This window comes from Salmo salar, chromosome 23, assembly GCF_965601325.2.
Source record: "Salmo salar chromosome 23, fSalSal1, whole genome shotgun sequence".
Classification (NCBI taxonomy): domain Eukaryota; kingdom Metazoa; phylum Chordata; class Actinopteri; order Salmoniformes; family Salmonidae; genus Salmo; species Salmo salar.
The window spans coordinates 12967589-12988189 of record NC_138313.1 but is presented as its reverse complement, the minus strand read 5'-3'; the positions used below and the strand labels follow the sequence as shown (position 1 = coordinate 12988189).

Sequence of the window (20601 nt, the reverse complement as noted above, 5' to 3'; positions counted from 1 at the left end):
CAAATAACAGCACAGTGAGAGACTATGAACCATTGCATAAGTGTGTTGATAGAAGGCCTGAGACGTACCTATGGCTGACCCTGCTCCATCCATGAGCTCAGCTCCATCACATGGTGATGGATCAGACCCTCCTAATGCTGGAGACCTCCCGTTCTCCATCTTCTCCTCCTCTCCTCTCATTACTACCGCCCCATCTGCAGAGAGAGAGAGAGAGAGAGAGAGAGAGAGAGAGAGAGAGAGAGAGAGAGCGATATATATATATATATAGATATATAGATATATATATATATATATATATATATATATATATATATATATATATATATATATAACATGTTCACAGTACATATCTGGCGTGTGGATATCAATCCATGTGGATGCTGTGATGCCGACTATGACTTGACTTCATTTCCGCCAAAAGTATTTTTGATTACGCAACAAAGAACAACTACAACAGTTCTGCCAAAAGTCTCTGCGTTCTAACCTCCCTCTGCTGTCTTCTTCTCTATTCTCTCTGACCCCTCACCTTTGTCATAGATGTCCTCCATCACTCCTCTCTTGATCAGATCCTCTCTGCTCTGCCTGGTCGACATCTTCCTCTCCAGGACTGAGGGTACAGGATATGACATCACAACAACATTAACTCTCATCATATGGTACAGGATTCTACTCTATTCTACTTCATCACCAACTTCACTGTGCTTATAACTGGCCAGCAGAATCGGCACGTTCTTTTTCTGATACATTGGTCTCTGTCTGAATCATAACCCAGTTATGGCTAGGGTCCTGTGATAAAAATACTGTATGGTTAGTGTAACAGTCAACATACAGTATATTGGCTGCGAGAATATGTTTGACTATTTGAATTATGCCAAAATGTATGCCATTATATTAACACGCCATAATAATTCTGTTCAGAGAAAAATCAGAAACTGCACCGACAGCTGGGGGAGCAGCATGAGATTAGAAAGACAGGGCAGCGCCCCACTGGTGAGTGTGTGTGTGTGGACTACTTTGCATAACAAACTATAACACTGTAATACATTTTTGTAAATTTACTGCAATAAATGTACAGTTCTATATTACAGTACAGTACTGTAAAGAGCAATGCATTAAGGGTGCTCAACGGTATTCCGCTACACTGTTGTAAAATATAGTACTGTGCACCTGTTTTGCTGTATATTTACAGCAGCATACAGTGAATTATGGTGCATTGTGGGAAAATGTTGTGGACGGCGAAAGAATCTCTTTCCCATGAACATATTTTGAGATGTGCCTTGTAAGAGGCTGTATTTAAGGCACCTGTAAGTGAGAATGCTGTACCAAATGAATTGCTATGTGGTAGTAGTACCTGAACAATTTAAAGTGTATAGGGGACAGATCAGAGCGGCAGCATGTCTTAAACCTTTACTGGTGTTTTGCCCTGTAATCACGGCCAGTTCAGAAGCCTTTGTTTAGGCCCCTAGAAATGAAAGTGATTTAAAACACGAAATATCCATTATATGCTGTAAAATACAAATACCTAGCAGCCAACCTGCTTGCATCAATCCCATGTAATTACAGTAAAATACCAATGTTATGATAACAGTAGCATTTACTTTCTTACAAGTGGCTAGTTTTACAGTATTGTACTGTTTCATTGCTCTGATATTACAGTAACTTATAGGAAGCTCATGGCAAGTTACTGTGAATATTACAGTAACGTACTGTGCACTAGCCAGAGATGGGAAAAGACACATCAAAAGGTATCTTGTTACAAATATAAAATACTTTGAAGACCAATGTATCCTTAACTACAACAACTTTATCAGTAACTGTTACAGAAATGTTTTACTTGCAATGACTGTGATACGTTTATTTTCTGAGCATTCTTTTGAATTATTAGGAAATGCAAACATCTTAATCGGCATTCCAGCATTGTGTGATCTGCGCATGTGCTAGCATCAGCCGAGCGAGCATCCCTCCAGCGCAAGTGAAGTGAGTTTGGAACAACTGAATGTATGCGTCTTAGAAGTGGTTTTCACATACAAACTTTATATGTCCAAACTCAGAATCAAAAATGCTTCCCCAAAATAACATTCGCTGTGGTAGAATGTTTATTTTGATTGAAGATTTTCTGCATTTATCAGAGTGTCATCAGGTAGCATGATTTCATATGTATCCATGTACACAGGATTATTAGGGAAATCGTTCTTCTTGCAAAGCATGTAAATGTTTTAATCAAACTATTACATTAATCTGACTAACCACAATAATCACATTATTGTGTGTATTTAACCGTACTCAGTGCATTAAACTAAGGTAGATAAAACAAGAACATATCACAGTCATAGCAAGTAAAAAGATGATGTTACCGTTACTGAGAATGTTGTTGTAGTTAAGCGGGCTACTTGCAGGTTTATTTTTTGTATTAGGAAATACAAAATACATGTATTTAAAACTCATGAATTGTAGTTCAGGCCAGTGAAATAGAAATTACAAAATAGGTATTGAAATACCTATATCAAATAATTTTGCCCATCGTTGGCACTAGCTGCCTGCACTGTAAATCTAACAGTTTACTAACCACTGTGCTTCCAGTAATGCAATGTAAATTCTAGAAATTAGAGGTCGACCGATTAATCGGAATGGCCGATTAATTAGGGCCGATTTCAAGTTTTCATAACAATCGGTATTTTTGGCCACCGATTTGCCGATGAAATTTTTTGGCCACCTTTATTTAACTAGGCAAGTCAGATTAAGAACACATTCTTATTTATAATGACGGCCTAGAAACGGGGGTTAACTGCCTTGTTCAGGGGGGGATTCGTTTTTGCAACCTTCGGTTACCAGTCCAACGCTCTAACCACCTGCCTTACATTGCACTCCACAAGGATTAACAGGCTGACTACATGTTACGCGAGGGCAGCAAGAAGCAAAGGTAAGTTGCTAGCTAGCATTAGACTTATAAAAAATTATCAATCTTAACATAATCACTAGTTAACTACACATGGTTGATGATATTACTAGTTTATCTAACGTGTCCTGCGTTGCATATAATCGATGCTGTGCCTGTTAATTTTCATTGAATCACAGCTTACTTCGACAAACGGGTGTTGATTTAACAAGCGCATTTGCGAAAAAAGTACTGTCGTTGCACCAATGTACCTAACCATAAACATCAATGCCTAACAGGAATATTTAGACTTAGCCACCCGTTAGATAAAATACGGAACGGTTCCGTATGTCACTGAAAGAAAAAAACTTTTGTTTTCGAGATGATAGTTTCCGGATTCGACCATATTAATGACCTAAGGCTCGTATTTCTGTGTGTTTATTATATTATAATTAAGTCTATGATTTGATAGAGCAGTCTGACTGAGCGGTGGTAGGCAGAGCAGGCTCGTAAGCATTCATTCAAACAGCCCTTCGCTGTGCTTCAAGCATTGCGCTGTTTATGACTTCAACCTGGGTGGGTATAATTTGTGGAACGTTCCAACAGGAATCTATTCCAAAAACTTTGTAAATAACAAGGTTTCCAAAAAACAACGCATACAAAGTTGTATAGCGGCAGAATAAGATACCGGGTAGGGAGTGGTCTATTTCATTGCGTTTTTCACTCATCACGTTTATTCCGAAAAATGTCTGTCCTCACATGTCTGTTTGCCTATGGACAAACATTAAGAATAAGCTACGTGGTGAGTTGATGCTTATTCGGCAGCTAGTTAGCTAGGTTTATATGCTTTGCTACTTTGTATGTGTTGTTGGTTGGCAACCTTTTACTTTATGTTTTTTGGAACAGATTCCTGTTGGAACGTTCCACAAATTATACCCACCACTTCAAGCCTATCAACTCCCAAGATTAGGCTGGTGTAACCGATGTGAAATGGCTAGCTAGTTAGCCGGGTGCACGCTAATAGCGTTTCAAACGTCACTCGCTCTGAGACTTGGAGTAGTTGTTTCCCTTCCTCTGCATGGGTAACGCTGCTTCGAGGGTGGCTGTTGTCGATGTGTTCCTGGTTTGAGCCCAGGTAGGAGCGAGGAGAGGGACGGAAGCTATACTGTTACACTGGCAATACTAAAGTGCTTATAAGAACATCCAATAGTCAAAGGTATATGAAATACAAATCGTATTGAGAGAAATAGTCCTATAATTCCTATAATAACTACAACCTAAAACTTCTTACCTGGGAATATTGAAGACTCATGTTAAAAGGAACCACCAGCTTTCATATGTTCTCATGTTCTGAGCAAGGCACTTAAACATTAGCTTTCTTACATGGCACATATTGCACTTTTACTTTCTTCTCCAACACTTTGTTTTGCATTATTTAAACCAAATTGAACATGTTTCATTATTTATTTGAGGCTAAATTGATTTTATTGATGTATTATATTAAGTTAAAATAAGTGTTCATTCAGTATTGTTGTAATTGTCATTATTACAAAAAAGAAAAAAATAATCGTACGATTAATCGGTATCGACTTTTTTGGCCCTCCAATAATCGGTATCGGCGTTGAAAAATCATAATCGGTCAACCTCTACTAGAAATAGAGCATGTTGCTGTAGTCAGGTGTTACAGTAATATGCTGGAAATGTGTTTCAGTAAAGGTCCTGTAAATCTACAGTAATTTACTGACTTCTGTGCTGCCAGTAATCTACTGTAAATTTACAGTAACCTACTGGCTACTGTGTTGCCAGAAATTTACTGTAAAAATTACAGGAAATGTTTTACAGTGTAGCTATTATACCATAACAATGGTATAACATTATATTAGATATCTTATTTAATTTTGGATCATTATTCAATTCAAGTGACATTGTTAGCTGGAACTCCAGATCTGCCATCAAACTGAATCTGCAGGGAATTTTCTGTCAACACTTTCACAGCTGTTCTCTACATTTTTGATGAACAAGACTGATCTTGTGTAAATGTTCAGTAGCAGTATTTGGTATTTTTAATTTCAAATCATTTATAAAAAGGCTTAAGGGGACTATTATGCTCTCAAGTCTGTCTGGTCTTGCTGATGTCTAACACGCACGCACACGCACGCACACACACAATGTAATAATCCCACTGTTTAAACTTTAAAGAATAGCCTGGACGTAGCTCCAGTCTCCTGTGTTATCGTTGGCCCCACTGATCCGGTTGGCGATAATATACAGCTACAGCTGACCTACAGCATTCATGCTGATCCTGTTACATAACCATAATATAACTATCATACACCATGCACCTAGCTCTGATGCTTCATGGCACCTATGTGCTATAACTGCTGATCCCCTGTTACATAATATAACCATCAACCAGTACAGCCCCTAGCTGCCCAGCTCTGTACAGCCTACAACCATCATATACTGTAGCATATAGCCACCTAGCACTGCCTCGTGCCTCATAGTACCTACATTTGTCAACATAATGGAGTCATACTGTTCCTGCTAGGGTGTGAGCTGGTGAGACAGTGATCTATTCTACAACTAAAGGTTGTAGCTTTAGGACATAAGAGTGCGCCTACTGTGGGTCAGGGGGAGTGATTAGGTGGCAAGCAGAGAGGCAGAATACAAGGGTTAAGGCTTAGGGGTTAGATCTTAGGGCTTAGGGTGGTAGATTTTAGGGTTAGGGGAGAGGTAGAAAGCAAGGCCTAGGGCTTCGGGGTTAGGGTTTAGGAAACGTGCCAAACTCATTCCACGTGTCTGCGTGTTTTCACTCCTCCCTTAGACTTGATTAGCGAATTAAGGTCACTGATTAGGAAGGAACTCCCCTTACCTGGTTGTCTAGGTCTTAACTGAAAGGAAAAAACAAAAACCAGCAAACACTAGGCCCTCCATGGAATGAGTTTGACACCCCTGGTTTAGGGCTTAGAGGTTAGATATGGTTCTCACCAGAAGATGTCTGCTTGAACTTCTCGCTCTTCTTCTTCCTCCATTTCCACGGCTTGAAGAGACGCCCCAGGGTGGCAAACTTGCTCCGCCTCCGAATGGGAGGGGTGTGTGTGCCAGGGACCAGCGAATCAGATCGCATCGCCGCTATTCGCTCCACCTCCTCAACTGGAAGAGAGGAGAAGAGAAGGGGAGAGAAGAGGAGAGAAACCAGTCACATAATCCATAAAACAATAGATCAATGCGATTCAAAGTATGTGGAACTCAGAGGAGCAATTGAAAGAATCATTCTAATGAATACATAAAGAAGACACTATGGAAATAGACATCATTACACAAGGAATGATGAAGAGGGAATGTTTACAGATGAGGATTACATTTTTTCTCAATATGATGCACATACACAGCTCAGTTTGGTGCCATTCAAACTTCTCAATCTCTCTCTCTTTTTTTTTTACATCTCTTCGCATCTCTCTCACCCTGAGCTATGATGATCTCTGCCCTGCAAGGGAGATGTCAGACCGTTCTAAAGTAAACACAGTGAATGCCCTGCACTCCGAGTCCTTACTCAATTTTTCCATCTCTAAACTCCTCTCATCTCTAAACTCCCAACAGGCTGAACTTTTTGTTCTTCTTCAAATAAAAATACTGTCTGTCTGTCTTGCTCTTACACACACACACACACACACACACACACACACCACACACACACCACACACTCTCTCCCAGCTCACCTCTAAGTCTGCACAAGCAGTAAGTGTGTGTGAGTGAGAGTGTTATATGCCTTCAATGGCACTGCCCCCTGACCTCACCTTCGCACCACATCATGATGCAGGTGTGAGTGTTCTTGGTGATATGTGCACATTGAGGGAATTTGGTCATACTGTGTATAATAGGAGAGGACAAAAAAAAGAATCCATCTGTGGGAATAGCTTCTGGCAGGGATATAGGAGGGTGGGTCACAGTACAGTAGCAACCTACTACTTTATCTTATCTGCAGTTCTAGGTGATTCTAGATCCTTCTAAATCACTATAGATATTATGGATTGGGGCTACTTGATAAAACCACATATCAACATTATTTCAGTTGACTAGCATGTCTGTTATCTTGGTGAATCAATGTGCCCTGTGTTTGTATAGCCTACAAAGTACAACCTCAGTCAACTATTTAAAGTAGTGCTGTCTGTCTGCTTTGATGATACTGTATAATTGCATCACGCGGAGTGGATACATTGGTGCATAATAAAACAGTAACAGCCTACATGTAAAAACCCAGCAGAAGTATAAACAGACTATTCTAATGCTGTAGCCTACTTCTATATCCAATAATGTATCAAAAACAACCAATACACTCATACAGCCACATAAATATTCTGACTCCGAGTAGTGCTATTAGGATTGGAAAAAAGTCTCAGCAGCCCCGTCCATCGAGAAAACTGCCCGCGATGGAGCATATTTTTACAGGCAGTGTGCAAGGCAATGGAGCGGTCGATTTGGAGGAGCGGCGCCAACATGAAATGGAGGAGATCAAAACATCTCCCTATTGCTGCTGCTGTTTTCACTCTTCTCTCTCCACTCACCGTCCTGAGGGTCAGCGCCACGGCAGTTGCTGCATATGTGCTTGATCTCCTTCCCGATCTGGCAGTGGATTATGAAAGGCATATTGTTGTTGTTGTTTGCCACGGGTTGCTGGGGTAGCTGCTGCTGCTTGCCACTGTCGTTGCGGTTCTTGGACTTCATCCGAGGCAGGCAAAATGCTCTCATCTTCCGCGGCTTCTCCTCGGTAAGGGCTGGGAGTGGGGAGGGGGCGTCGTTACTAGATCCAGAGGAGGACCAGGGGCTCATACCGGCGTTTGCATGACCCGCCATGGTTAGGCAATGAACGGCTGTGGGGTGGACCCACTGATCCTGATTCCCTCTAGCTCTCAGAGATGGAGGCAGGGGAGTTTGAAACGGTCTCCACCTTCTGCTCTAGCGCAGCAGACCTAAAATAGTCGCTGTCCAATTCGGCCAATCCCTTTGCGCATGGGGGCCAACGACGTCAGAGTTAGGGCTGCGAGATTTGTCAATCTGTATTATCGGTAGCTACATGGCTATGTACTGTTCATATCCAGTTATTCAATGTTATTTTCCATTTCTTTACGGGTCCAATCCATAGAGATCCTATTAAATGACTTATTTAGTTTGTTTGCCTTTTAAATTACTTATATCGTTTTAAATGAATTATTTCGTATTCTAATTCCAAATGTTATGGTCCAATCCCTGTTTATGAATCCTCTACGTCATCACATTTGAAACTGCCTCTCAACTGTATGGGCGTGTTTACGGTCTATTTAATCTCCACCCACAACTGAGAACTGACATTGTTCTGTTGCTACAGCCTACAAACAATACTTAATATGAATATCACTATGAACACAAAAAGCCCTGATATTAAATCAAATCTGAACAACAGTGGAGGTAAGGCCATCAACATAACATATAAATATCCTATAGGCCTACACCCAATCTTTCACTGCACAAACAGATACTGTAGGCCTATTCACTACACTAGTGCAGGGGCCTGAACTGCCAAAGAAGCAGATTTTCCATTCCACTGTTTATCCAGATTCCTCTACTCCTAAACAAACAAGCACAAGCACACACACTATATAGCTTTACAGCCCAGTAGGGAGCTAGAAATACTATACTGCCAAGCTAATGAGATTGTTTGTGTGTGTGTGCGTGCGTTTGCTAATGTGAATCTCAAAATCCTCCTCCAGGCATGTCGCCTTCCCAGCATGCAGTACTGCTATCACAGCTCCACATTTACAGTGGAGTGGGGATTATCACTGCTCAGTGTGTGTGTGTGTGTGTGTGTGTGTGTGTGTGTGTGTGTGTGTGTGTGTGTGTGTGTGTGTGTGTGTGTGTGTGTGTGTGTGTATTCTGTCTGGCTACATCACCGACCTGGTATGGCAACTAAGGTGAACACATGTCCTGCATTGTGTGGGACAGTCCCGCATTTTGTCCCTTTGTCCCGCAACCAAACAATCACAGTATCTGGGATGCAAAGGAGCAAAAACATAAATAACAATATGGGGATGAGGTAGTTGGGTGGGCTATTTACAGATGGGCTGTGTACAGGTGCAGTGATCGGTAAGCTGCTCTGACAGCTGATGCTTAAAGTTAGTGAGGGAGATATAAGTCTCCAGCTTCAGCGATTTTTGCAATTCATTCCAGTCATTGGCAGCAGAGAACTGGAAGGAAAGGCAGACAAAGGAGGTGTTGGCTGTAACTGGACGACCAGTGAAATATACCTGCTGGAGCGCGTGCTATGGGTGGGTGTTGCTATGGTGACCAGTAAGCTGAGATAAGGTGGGGCTTTACATAGCAAAGACTTATAGATGACGTGGAAGAGTGGGTTTGGCGAAAAATATGTAGCGAGGGCCAGCCAACGAGAGCATACAGGTCGCAGTTGTGGGTAGTATATGGGGCTTTGGTGACAAAACGGGTGGCACTGTGATAGACTACATCCAATTTGCTGAGTAGAGTGTTGGAAGCTATTTTGTAAATGACATCGTCGAAGTCAAGGATCGGTAGGATAGTCAGTTTTATGAGGGTATGTTTGGCAGCATGAGTGAAGGAGGCTTTGTTGCGAAATAGGAAGCCGATTCTAGATTTCATTTTGGATTGGAGATGCTTAATGTGAGTCTGGAAGGAGAGTTTACAGTCTAACTAGACACCTAGGTATTTGTAGTTGTCCACATATTCTCAGTCAGAACTGTCCAGAGTAGTGATGCTAGTCGGGCAGGCGGGTGCGAGCAGCGATCGGTTGAAGAGCATGCATTTAGTTTTACTAGCGTTTAAGAGAAGTTGGAGGCCACGGAAGGAGTGTTGTATGGCATTGAAGCTCGTTTGGAGGTTAGTTAACACAGTGTCCAAAGGAGGGCCAGATGTATACAGAATGGTGTCGTCTGCGTAGAGGTGGATCAGAGAATCACCAGCAGCAAGAGCGACATCATTGATATATACAGAGAAAAGAGTCGACCCGACAATTGAACCCTGTGGCACCCCTATAGAGACTGCCAGAGGTCCGGACAACAGGCCCTCTGATTTGACACACTGAACTCTATCTGAGAAGTAGTTGGTGAATATGGGGAGGCAGTCATTTGAGAAACCAAGGCTGCCGATAAGAATGCGGTGATTGACAGAGTCGAAAGCCTTGGCCAGGTCAATGAAAATGGCTGCACAGTATTGTCTTTTATCGATGGCGGTTATGATATTGTTTAGGACCTTGAGCGTGGCTGAGGTGGACCCATGACCAGCTCGGAAACCAAATTGCATAGCGGAGAAGGTACGGTGGTCAGTGATCTGGTCAGTGATCTGTTTGTTAACTTGGCTTTCAAAGACTTTAGAAAGACAGGGCAGGATGGATATAGGTCTGTAACAGTTTGGGTCTAGAGTGTCTCCCCCTTTGAAGAGGGGGATGACTGCGGCTGCTTTCCAATCTTTAGGGATCTCAGACGATACAAAAGAGGTTGAACAGGCTCGTAATAGGGGTTGCAACCATTTCTGTGGATAATTTTAGAAAGAAAGGGGCCAGAATGTCTAGCTGATTTGTAGGGGTCCAGATTTTACAGCTCTTTCAGAACACCAGCTATCTGGATTTGGGTGAAGGAGAAGCGGGAGGGGGGGCTTGGGCAAGTTGCTACGGGGGTGCAGAGCTGTTGTCCGAGGTAGGGGTAGCCAGGTGGAAAGCATGGCCAGTCGTAGAAAAATGCTTGTTGAAATTTTCGATTATCGTAAATTTATCGGTGGTGACAGCCTCAGTGCAGTGGGCAGCTGGGAGGAGGTGATCTTATTCTCCATGGAATTTAGAGTCCCAAAACGTTTTGGAATTAGTGCTACAGGATGCAAATGTCTATTCAATGCTAATGCAGTATGCCACAGGATGTTTTTGTGCTGTCAAGGACAGTCAAGACTGGAGTGAACCAAGGGATATATCTGTTCTTAGTTCAAACATTTTTGAATGGGGCATACTTATTTAAGATGGTGAGGAAAGCACTTTTAAAGAACAACCAGGCATCCTCTACTGACAGGATGAGGTCAATATCTTTCCAGGATACCCAGCCAGGTCGATTAGAAAGTCCTGCTCGCTGAAGTGTTTCAGGGAGCGTTTGACAGTGATGAGGGGTGGTCGATTGACCGCGGGCCCATTACGGATGCAGGCAATGAGGCAGTGATCGCTGAGATCCTGGTTGAAGACAGCAGAGGTGTATTTAGAGGGCAAGTTGGTCAGGATGATATCTATGAGGGTGCCCAGGTTTACGGATTTAGGGATGTACCTAGTAGGTTCCTTGATCATTTGTGTGAGATTGAGGGCATCTAGCTTAGATTATAGGACAGCCGGGGTGCTAAGCGTATCCCAGTTTAGGTCACCTAACAGTACGAACTCTGAAGATAGATGGGGGGCAATCAATTCACATATGGTGTCCAGGGCACAGCTGGGGGCTGAGGGGGGTCTATAACAAACGGCAACAGTGAGAGACTTACTTCTGGAAAGGTGGATTTTTAAAAGTAGAGGCTCGAACTGTTTGGGCACAGACCTGGATAGTATGACAGAACTCTGCAGGCTCTCTCTGCAGTAGATTGCAACTCCACCCCCTTTGGCAGTTCTATCTTGTCGGAAAATGTTGTAGTTGGGGATGGACATTTTTGGTGACCTTCCTAAGCTAGGATTCAGACACGGCTAGGACATCAGGGTTGGCGGAGTGTGCTAAAGCAGTGAATAAAACAAACTTAGGTAGTTGGCTTCTGATGTTAACATGCATGAAACCAAGGCTTTTACGGTTACAGAAGTCAACAAATGAGAGCGCCTGGGGAATAGGTGTAGTACTGGTGGCTACAGAGCCTGGGTTAACCTCTACATCACCAGAGGAACAGAGGAGGAGTAGGATGAGGGTACGGCTAAAGGCTATAAGAACTGGTCGTCTAGTGCGTTGGGAACAGAGAACAAAAGGAGCAGATTTCTGCGCGTGGTAGAATAGATTCAGGGGATAATGTACAGACAAGGGTATAGTAGGATGTGAGTACAGTGGAGAAAAACATTAGCGTTGAGTGACGATGAGAGAGGTTGCGTCTCTGGAGGCATCAGTTAAGCCAGGTGAGGTCTCTGCATGTTTGGGGGACAAAAGAGCTATCTAAGGCATGTTGAGTGGGACTGGGGGCTCTACATTGAAATAAAACAATAAGAACTAGCCAAGACAGCAGTAGACAAGGCATATTGACATTCGAGACAGGCATAAAGCAATCACTGGTGTTGATTGGGAGAGCTAAGACAACAACGGTTAAATGGCGATGAATGGGCAGAGAGGGTCAGTTAGGTACACACAGGACCTGAGTTTGAGGCTGGGGCCGACAGATAAACAAATGAGATACTGTGTTAGTGAACAGTCCAGCAGGCATCAGCTGTGTAGCCGAGTGATCATTGGGTCCAATGAGCAGCAATAGGTGACTCAGGGAGGCGTTCGGTATTCGCTACTACGCTAGGTGAGTGGGAGACACGGCGATCAGAAAGCTAGCGGGCCGGGGCTAGCAGATGGGTCTTCGGCGACATCGCAACAGGAAAGCCTGTTGAAACCACATCGGACGATTACGGTCGGCAGACCAGTCATGATGGATTGGCGGGGCTCCGTGTCGACAATAAAGGGTCCAGACCAATTGGCAAAAGAGGTATTGTAGCCCAAGAATTAGCTGGTATACTTCGTCGGCTAGCTGGGAGATGGGCCTAGCTCGAGGCTAGCTCAAGGCCAACTCGTGCTTGCTTCGAGACAGAGGCGTTAGCCAACAATAGCCACTCGGTTGCAGCTAGCTAGCTTCGATGATCCGGTGTAATGGTCCAGAGCTTGTGGCAGGAATCCGGTGATGTGGTAGAGAAAAGCAGTCGGATATGCTCTGGGTTGATATCGCGCTGTGCAGACTGGCAGGTATTGTCCGAGCTAAAGCTGGCTGGTGTCCGAGCTAAAGGTTGAAGACCGCTAGCAGTGGCTAACAATGACTAATACCTAGTAGCTAGTTACCTGGCTAGCTTCTGATGGAGGTTCCAGTTATAAGGTATACAAATAGCAGATCCGTACCACATTGGGTGAGGCGGGTTGCAGGAAAGTATATTTAGTTCATAGATGGAAAGTGAGATTAAAATATATATGGGAAAAAAACAGAAAACAGACTATTTACATGGGACAAGACAAACACACGTCCCAGTATCAAATCTCTTGAAGACTGAAACAGGTTTCCCTCAAGAATGTCCCTGTATTTAGCACCATCTATCATTCCTTCAATTCTGACAAGTTCCCCAGTCCCTGCCGATGAAAAACATCCCCACAGCATGATGCTGCCACCACCATGCTTCACTGTGGGGATGGTTTTCTCGGGGTGGTGAGAGGTGTTGGGTTTGCGCCAGACATAGCATTTTCCTTGATGGCCAAAAAGCTACATTTTAGTCTCATCTGACCAGAGTACCTTCTTCCATATGTTTGGTGAGTCTCCCACATGCCTTTTTGCGAACACCAAACGTGTTTGCTTATTTTTTTCTTTAAGCAATGGCTTTTTTCTGGCCACTCTTCCGTAAAGCCCAGCTCTGTGGAGTGTACGTCTTAAACTGGTCCTATGGACAGATACTCCAATCACGGCTGTGGAGCTTTGCAGCTCCTTCAGGGTTATCTTTGGTCTCTTTGTTGCCTCTCTGATGAATGCCCTCCTTGCCTGGTCCGTGAGTTTTGGTGGACTTGGCACGTTTTCTGTGTTGACATATTCTTTCCATTTTTTAATAACGGATTTAATGGTGTTCCATGGAATGTTCAAAGTTTTAGATGTTTTTTTATAACCCAACGCTGATCTGTACTTCTCCACAACTTTGTCCCTGACCTGTTTGGAAAGCTCCTTGGTCTTCATGGTGCCGCTTGCTTAGTGTTGTTGCAGACTCCGGGGCCTTTCAGAACAGGTGTATATCTACTGAGATCATGTGACAGATCATGTGACTCATCATGGGACTTTATTTAACTAATTATGTGACATCTGAAGGTAATTGGTTGCACCAGATCTTATTTAGGGGCTTCATAGCAAAGGGAGTGAATGCACATGCACCACTTTTCAGTTTTTCATTTTTTTTTTTTTTTAAACAAGTAATTTTTTTCATTTCACGTCACCAATTTGGACTATTTTGTATGTCTATTACATGAAACCCTAATAAAAATCAATTTAAATTACAGGTTGTAATGCAAGAAAATAGGAAAAATGCCAAGGGGGGTGAATACATTTGCAAGGCACTGTATATCATAATGTACTGGTGCGCTTCAATTAGCTCATTCTGTGCAGTGGGAGGGAGATTGTTATTTTATTCATGCAGGCTACACTGTCCCGCAAATGTCCCTCAAAATTATCCCGTTGTCCCGCATTTGAGTATTTTAAATGTGGTCACCGTAATGGCAACTGCACCACCCTGAGCTGCAAGGCTCTACAGAGGTTGGTTAAGACTGCCCAGTCCATCACTTGGGGTGAGCTCCCAACCCTGCAGGGCAGCTACACCAGGCAGTGTCTGAGGAAGGCCCGGAAGATTGCCAAGGACTCCAGCTACCCAAGCCATGGACTGCTCTCTCAGTTACCTTCTGGCAGGCTGTACCGGAGCATCAGGTCTCGGAATCAGCGTCTACCTCCAGGCCATAAGACTGTTGTACAGCTAACCCTAAGCTGTCTACCTGCATAGACCTGCATTCACCTTCACCTTCAGAGTATTTGTACTGGCTCTCTTCAATTCTGCACTTTAAGAGACTATTCACACTGACTCACTCACTCACTCACTCACTCACCCTTACACACGCACATGCACACACACACAAACACACAATAATAAATAGTAGCAGCAATGATGACCGTGTGTGTGTGTGTGCGTGCATGTGTCACACACACAGTCATCATTGCTGCTACTATTTATTATTATTTATCTAAGCTGCTCAACCATGCCACTATTCACATTAGCACATTTCATAGTTTATACCGTCTATTCTTATTGTGCATATCCAAATCATGACTATTTTCTCCTCTTTTTTTACTACCTTTTATTACTTATTTGTGTATATTTTTCATCATGTGTACTGCACTGTTGAGGAGAGCTTGCAAGTAAGCAATTCACTGTACTGTTTACAGCCTTTCTCCTGTGCACGTGACCAATACTTAAAAAATATATTCATTTTTTTATTTCACCTTTATTTAACCAGGTAAGCTAGTTGAGAACAAGTTCTCATTTACAACCTGGCCAAGATAAAGCAAAGCAGTGCGACACAAACAACAACACAGAGTTACACATGGAATAAACAAGAGTACAGTTGTCACAAATAATGTTGTTGTGTTGAAGGGAGGACCAATACGCAGCGGGAATGTGGATACTCATCTTTTTAATAAAACACGAGCAAGGCATCCACAGGAAAAAACAATAAACAATACTCACGACAAGAACAGTGTGGCAGGCTAAACAAAAGCAGTGCTCACAAACAACTACCCACAACCACAAAGAAAAACACACACCTGTTTATAGGACTCCCAATCATAGGCAACTAGAAACACCTGCCTCCAATTGAGAGTCCAGCACCCAACCTACACATAGAAAACCTACCTAGAACCTAGACACAACACAAACCCTCTGCCACGTCCTGACCAAAACTAATACAATTACTCCCTCTGCTGGTCAGGACGTGACAACAGTCAATAACACAATAGAAAAAAAAGAAAGTCTATATACAGTGTGTGCAAATGGCGTGAGGGGGTAAGGCAATAAATAGGCCATAGTAGCGAAGTAATTACAGTTTAGCTAATTAACACTGGAGTGATAGATGAGCAGATGATGATGTGCAAGTAGAAATACTGGTGTGCAAAAGAGCAAAAAAGTAAATAAAAAACAATATGGGGATGAGGTAGGTAGATTGGGTGGGCTATTTACAGATGGGCTATGCACAGCTGCAGCGATCGGTTAGCTGCTCAGATAGCTGATGTTTAAAGTTAGTGAGGGAAATATAAGTCTCCAGCTTCAGCAATTTTTGCAATTCGTTCCAGTCATTGGCAGCAGAGAACTGGAAGGAAAGGCGGCCAAAGGAGGTGTTGGCATTGGGGATGAGCAGTGAGATATACCTGCTGGAGCGCGTGCTACGGGTGGGTGTTGTAATTGTGACCAGTGAGCTGAGATAAGGCGGAGCTTTACCTAGCATAGACTTATAGATGACCTGGAGCCAGTGGGTCTGGTGACGAATATGTAGTGAACGCCAGCCGACTTGAGCATACTGTTCGCAGTGGTGGGTGGTATATGGGGTTTTGGTGACAAAACGGGTGGCACTGTGATAGACTGCATCCAGTTTGCTGAGTAGAGTATTGGAAGCTATTTTGTAAATGACATCGCCAAAGTCGAGGATCGGTAGGATAGTCAGTTTTACGAGGGTATGTTTGGCGGCGTGAGTGAAGGATGGTTTGTTGCGAAATAGGAAGCCGATTCTAGATTTAATTTTGGATTGGAAATGTTTAATATGAGTCTGGAAGGAGAGTTTACAGTATAGCCAGACACCTAGGTATTTGTAGTTGTCCACATATTCTAAGTCAGAACCGTCCAGAGTAGTGATGCTAGTCGGGCGGGCAGGTGCGGGCAGCGAACAGTTGAAAAGCATGCATTTGGTTTTACTAGCGTTTAAGAGCAGTTTGAGGCCACGGAAGGAGTGTTGTATGGCATTGAATCTCGTTTGGAGGTTAGTTAACACAGTGTCCAAAGAAGGGCCAGATATATACAGAATGGTGTCGTCTGCGTAGAGGTGGATCAGAGAATCACCCGCAGCAAGAGCGACATCGTTGATATATACAGAGAAAAGAGTCGGCCAGAGAATTGAACCCTGTGGTACTCCCATAGAGACTGCCAGAGGTCCGGACAACAGGCCCTCTGATTTGACACACTGAACTCTTTCTGAGAAGTAGTTGGTGAACCAGGGGAGGCAGTCAGTATGGAGAAAAAAATGTGTGAAATGTATGCATTCACTACTGTAAGTTGCTCTGGATAAGAGCGTCTGCTAAATGACTAAAATGTAATGTAAATGTCATTTGAGAAACCAAGGCTGTTGAGTCTGCCGATAAGGATACGGTGATTGACAGAGTCGAAAGCCTTGGCCAGGTCGATGAAGACGGCTGCACAGTACTGTCTTTTATCGATGGCGGTTATGATATTGTTTAGTACCTTGAGCGTGGATGAGGTGCACCTGTGACTAGCTCGGAAACCGGATTGCACAGCGGAGAAGGTACGGTGGGATTCAAAATGGTCAGTGATCTGTTTGTTAACTTGGCTTTCGAAGACTTTAGAAAGGCAGGGCAGGATGGATATAGGTCTATAACAGTTTGGGTCTAGAGTGTCACCCCCTTTGAAGAGGGGGATGACCGCGGCAGCTTTCCAATCTTTAGGGATCTCGGACGATAAAAAAGAGAGGTTGAACAGGCTAGTAATAGGGGTTGCAACAATTTTAGAAAGAAAGGGTCCGGATTGACTAGCTCAGCTGCTGGGTTCCTTCATAATTTGTGTGAGATTGAGGGCATCTAGTTTAGATTGTAGGACTGCCGGGGTGTTAAGCATATCCCAGTTTAGGTCACCTAGCAGAACGAACTCTGAAGATAGATGGGGTGCAATCAGTTCACATATGGTGTCCAGGACACAGCTGGGAGCTGCGGGCGGTCTATAACAGGCAGCAACAGTGAGAGACTTATTTCTGGAGAGATTCATTTTTTTAATTAGAAGCTCGAACTGTTTGGGCATAGACCTGGAAAGTATGACAGAACTTTGCAGGCTATCTCTGCAGTAGATTGCAACTCCACCCCCTTTGGCAGTTCTATCTTGACGGAAAATGTTGTAGTTGGGGATGGAAATCTCAGAATGTTTGGTGGCCTTCCTTAGTCAGGATTCAGACACGGCAAGGACATCAGGGTTGGCGGCGTGTGCTAAAGCAGTGAGTAAAACAAACATAGGGAGGAGGCTTCTGATGTTAACATGCATGAAACCAAGGCTTTTTCGGTTACAGAAGTCAACAAATGAGAGTGCCTAGGGACACGCAGGGTCTGGGTTAACCTCCACATCACCCGAGGAACAGAGGAGGAGTAGGATGAGGGTACGGCTATCAAAACTGGTCGTCTAGTGCGTTGGGGACAGAGAATAAAAGAAGCAGATTTCTGGGCATGGTAGAATAGATTCAGGGCATAATATACCGACAGGGGTATGGTGGGGTGCGGGTACAGTGGAGGTAAACCCAGGCACCGAGTGATGATAAGAGAGGTTGCATCTCTGGACCGGCTAGTTATGCTGGGTGAGGTCATCACAGGTGTGGGAGGTGGGACAAAGGAGGTATCTGAGGCATGTTGAGTGGGACTAGGGGCTCCGCAGTAAACTAAGACAATAATAACTATCCTAAACAACAGTGTGCAAGGCATATTGACATTTGAGAGAGACATAAAGTGAGGCATAAAGCAATCACAGGTGTTGATTGGGAGAGCTAGCTAAGGCAACAATGGGTAAGACAACAACAGCTAATCAGCTAAGACAACAACAACAGGTAAAATGGCGATGAATGGGCGGAGAGGGTCGGTTAACTACACACAGGGCCTGAGTTGGAGCCGACAGATAAACAAAAAATAAACAAAATGGAGTACCGTGAATACACTTTGTTCTGATTTTATTTAGGAGAGAGAAAGATAGAAAGAGTGTGGGGAGAAAATGTGATTCTGCAGCAATATCATTCATGATTCATCCTTCAATCCTTCTCTATATTCCTTGTTAACAGAAGATGGAGAGAAGGAAGAGGAGAGGAGGGTGCAACATGGATGATTCATCAGCTATTTCTATAGCGAATGCCATCTGAACAAAGGTAATAATTGTAGTGTATACGTCTAATACATATCACCATACGAGAAAATATGGTCTTATCTGACTCACACCATGGCAGGTTGTCATGCTGTAGACCTGGTTGATGGTAGAGGTTAATCATAAGAGTGATAGGTTGACCATTACCAGTTCATTCATGCAGCGTTACTGCCCCCTGCTGACAGCTATAGAAATCACTTATTGCAGCAGTAGCTTCCTGTTATAAAAAGCAGGTGACGATAGCTGATAGTAAATGGAGCACAGTCACAGTAGTGGCTCGTTCTGCAGTAGATTCATTCAGAGGTAACAATACACAGACAATGCTGCCTATCTAACACACATGGACACGCAAACAAGCACATACACACATACGCTCTCACACTCAATTCAATTCAATTAAAAGGGCTTTATTGGCATGGGAAACATATGTTTACATTGCCAAAGCACTCTCTCTTTCTCCCCCCCCCACCCCCCTCTCCAACCCAGTCATGGTTTTGAGTGTAGCAGTCAGGGGTGCACAGTCAGAGAGGAGAGAAAAGTAATCAAAGCTGACTCACTCTGTAATCGCTCATGTAAACAGTCAAGATGGGGCAAGTTCAACAGAGGATACTGTTTAAACCATGTGTGTGTGGGTGTGCTTGCATGACAGCAAGCATGTTGCAAGTATATGTTTTATGTGTTCTGTGTGTCTGTGTGTGTGCCCACATGCTTGTATGACATTTAGCACAGTATGTGCAAGTATGTGCTGTGTGGGTGCGTGCGTGTCCGTGTGTGTGATGACATAACAACATGTTAAAAAGTCCGCCCTCCTGGCTGATGCTGACTGGATGTTGAAGCACTGTGAGTCATACAGCCTTTAACCTAGCCAGTGATGAACAGCAAACATAATCCTCAGTACTTTAATATCGTTGTAGCCTCTTTACCACTGCAGCACTCAACACCACTTGGTTAGGGCTATATGACATCATCATCATCTCTGCCATTTCTCGACTATCAATTGCTCAGGATAACATCAGGGCATGGACTGCTCAGAGCTCAGTGGTAGTACTGGCACCTACTGCCAGAGTGGTAGAGAAGAGTAGAGATTTCATAAAACATATACAGTATGCAGCATGTCTCAACAATAATAAGGTCTGCTTATACATTTAACTTGATCCAAAGATTTGCTGACTGGTTATGAACCTGTTATTTCAAATGTGACACAGATAGGACAAGGAAATTGACCTGACCTTCATGTAGGTTTTTCAACATTATATCCCAAATTAAATACAGTACAACACAATATAATACCATCCTGGCTCATCAGTCATGTAATTCCCATAGAAATAGAGTCATCTGTCTGCATTATGCGTAGGCATATTCCCGCCCTATAGGACCATTTATCCTCTATTGACCAACCTACATCATAACTATGAGCGGAGGCAGGAGGTCTGGCTTATTTATATTCTCCCGTCATGAATGTTAAAGAATAATCAATAACCAAGTGATAATACCACTGTTTACCAACATGGATCTATTTCCTTGGATCGATTTTCATGGATCTATTTCAGGCAGATCCCCCACTTTCATCTGTGAGACAACGCACCATGGTGAGGGTGAGGGTGTATCTAGTAAGGGTGAGATTAATGAGATCGAACGGAAGTGACAATATTTATGGATGGGCGTGAAAGCAATGTAGGAAATCAAAATATATTTATTAGTTCCAAATAGGACAATCAACAATTACAGAAATACAATTTTCTAGTTTATTTCCCCCACACATACCCCCCCCCCCCCCAACCCAAAGATAGACAAAAGCATAACTACCAAACATTAACAGAAACATAAA

At 43.3% G+C, this 20601-nt stretch overlaps 1 protein-coding gene across 3 annotated transcripts in view; it reads right to left on the bottom strand.

Annotated features, from left to right (window-relative positions):
• The window catches only part of LOC106584070 (phosphatase and actin regulator 1), an 89549-nt gene that overhangs the window by 8485 nt on the left and 60463 nt on the right, over window positions 1-20601 (bottom strand). Inside the window, exons 1-4 of one of the 3 annotated variants that reach the window (XM_014168908.3) lie at window positions 7441-7877; window positions 5864-6028; window positions 527-607; window positions 69-194 (exon numbers count right to left, since the gene is read on the bottom strand). In XM_014168908.3, coding sequence (XP_014024383.3) covers window positions 69-194; window positions 527-607; window positions 5864-6028; window positions 7441-7729 — 661 coding nt within the window. In that variant the 5' untranslated portion in view covers window positions 7730-7877. Of the gene's footprint in view, window positions 1-68; window positions 195-526; window positions 608-5863; window positions 6029-7440; window positions 7879-20601 lie in introns of those variants that run through there. The other 2 variants (XM_014168910.3, XM_014168909.3) reach the window with 2 other exon arrangements.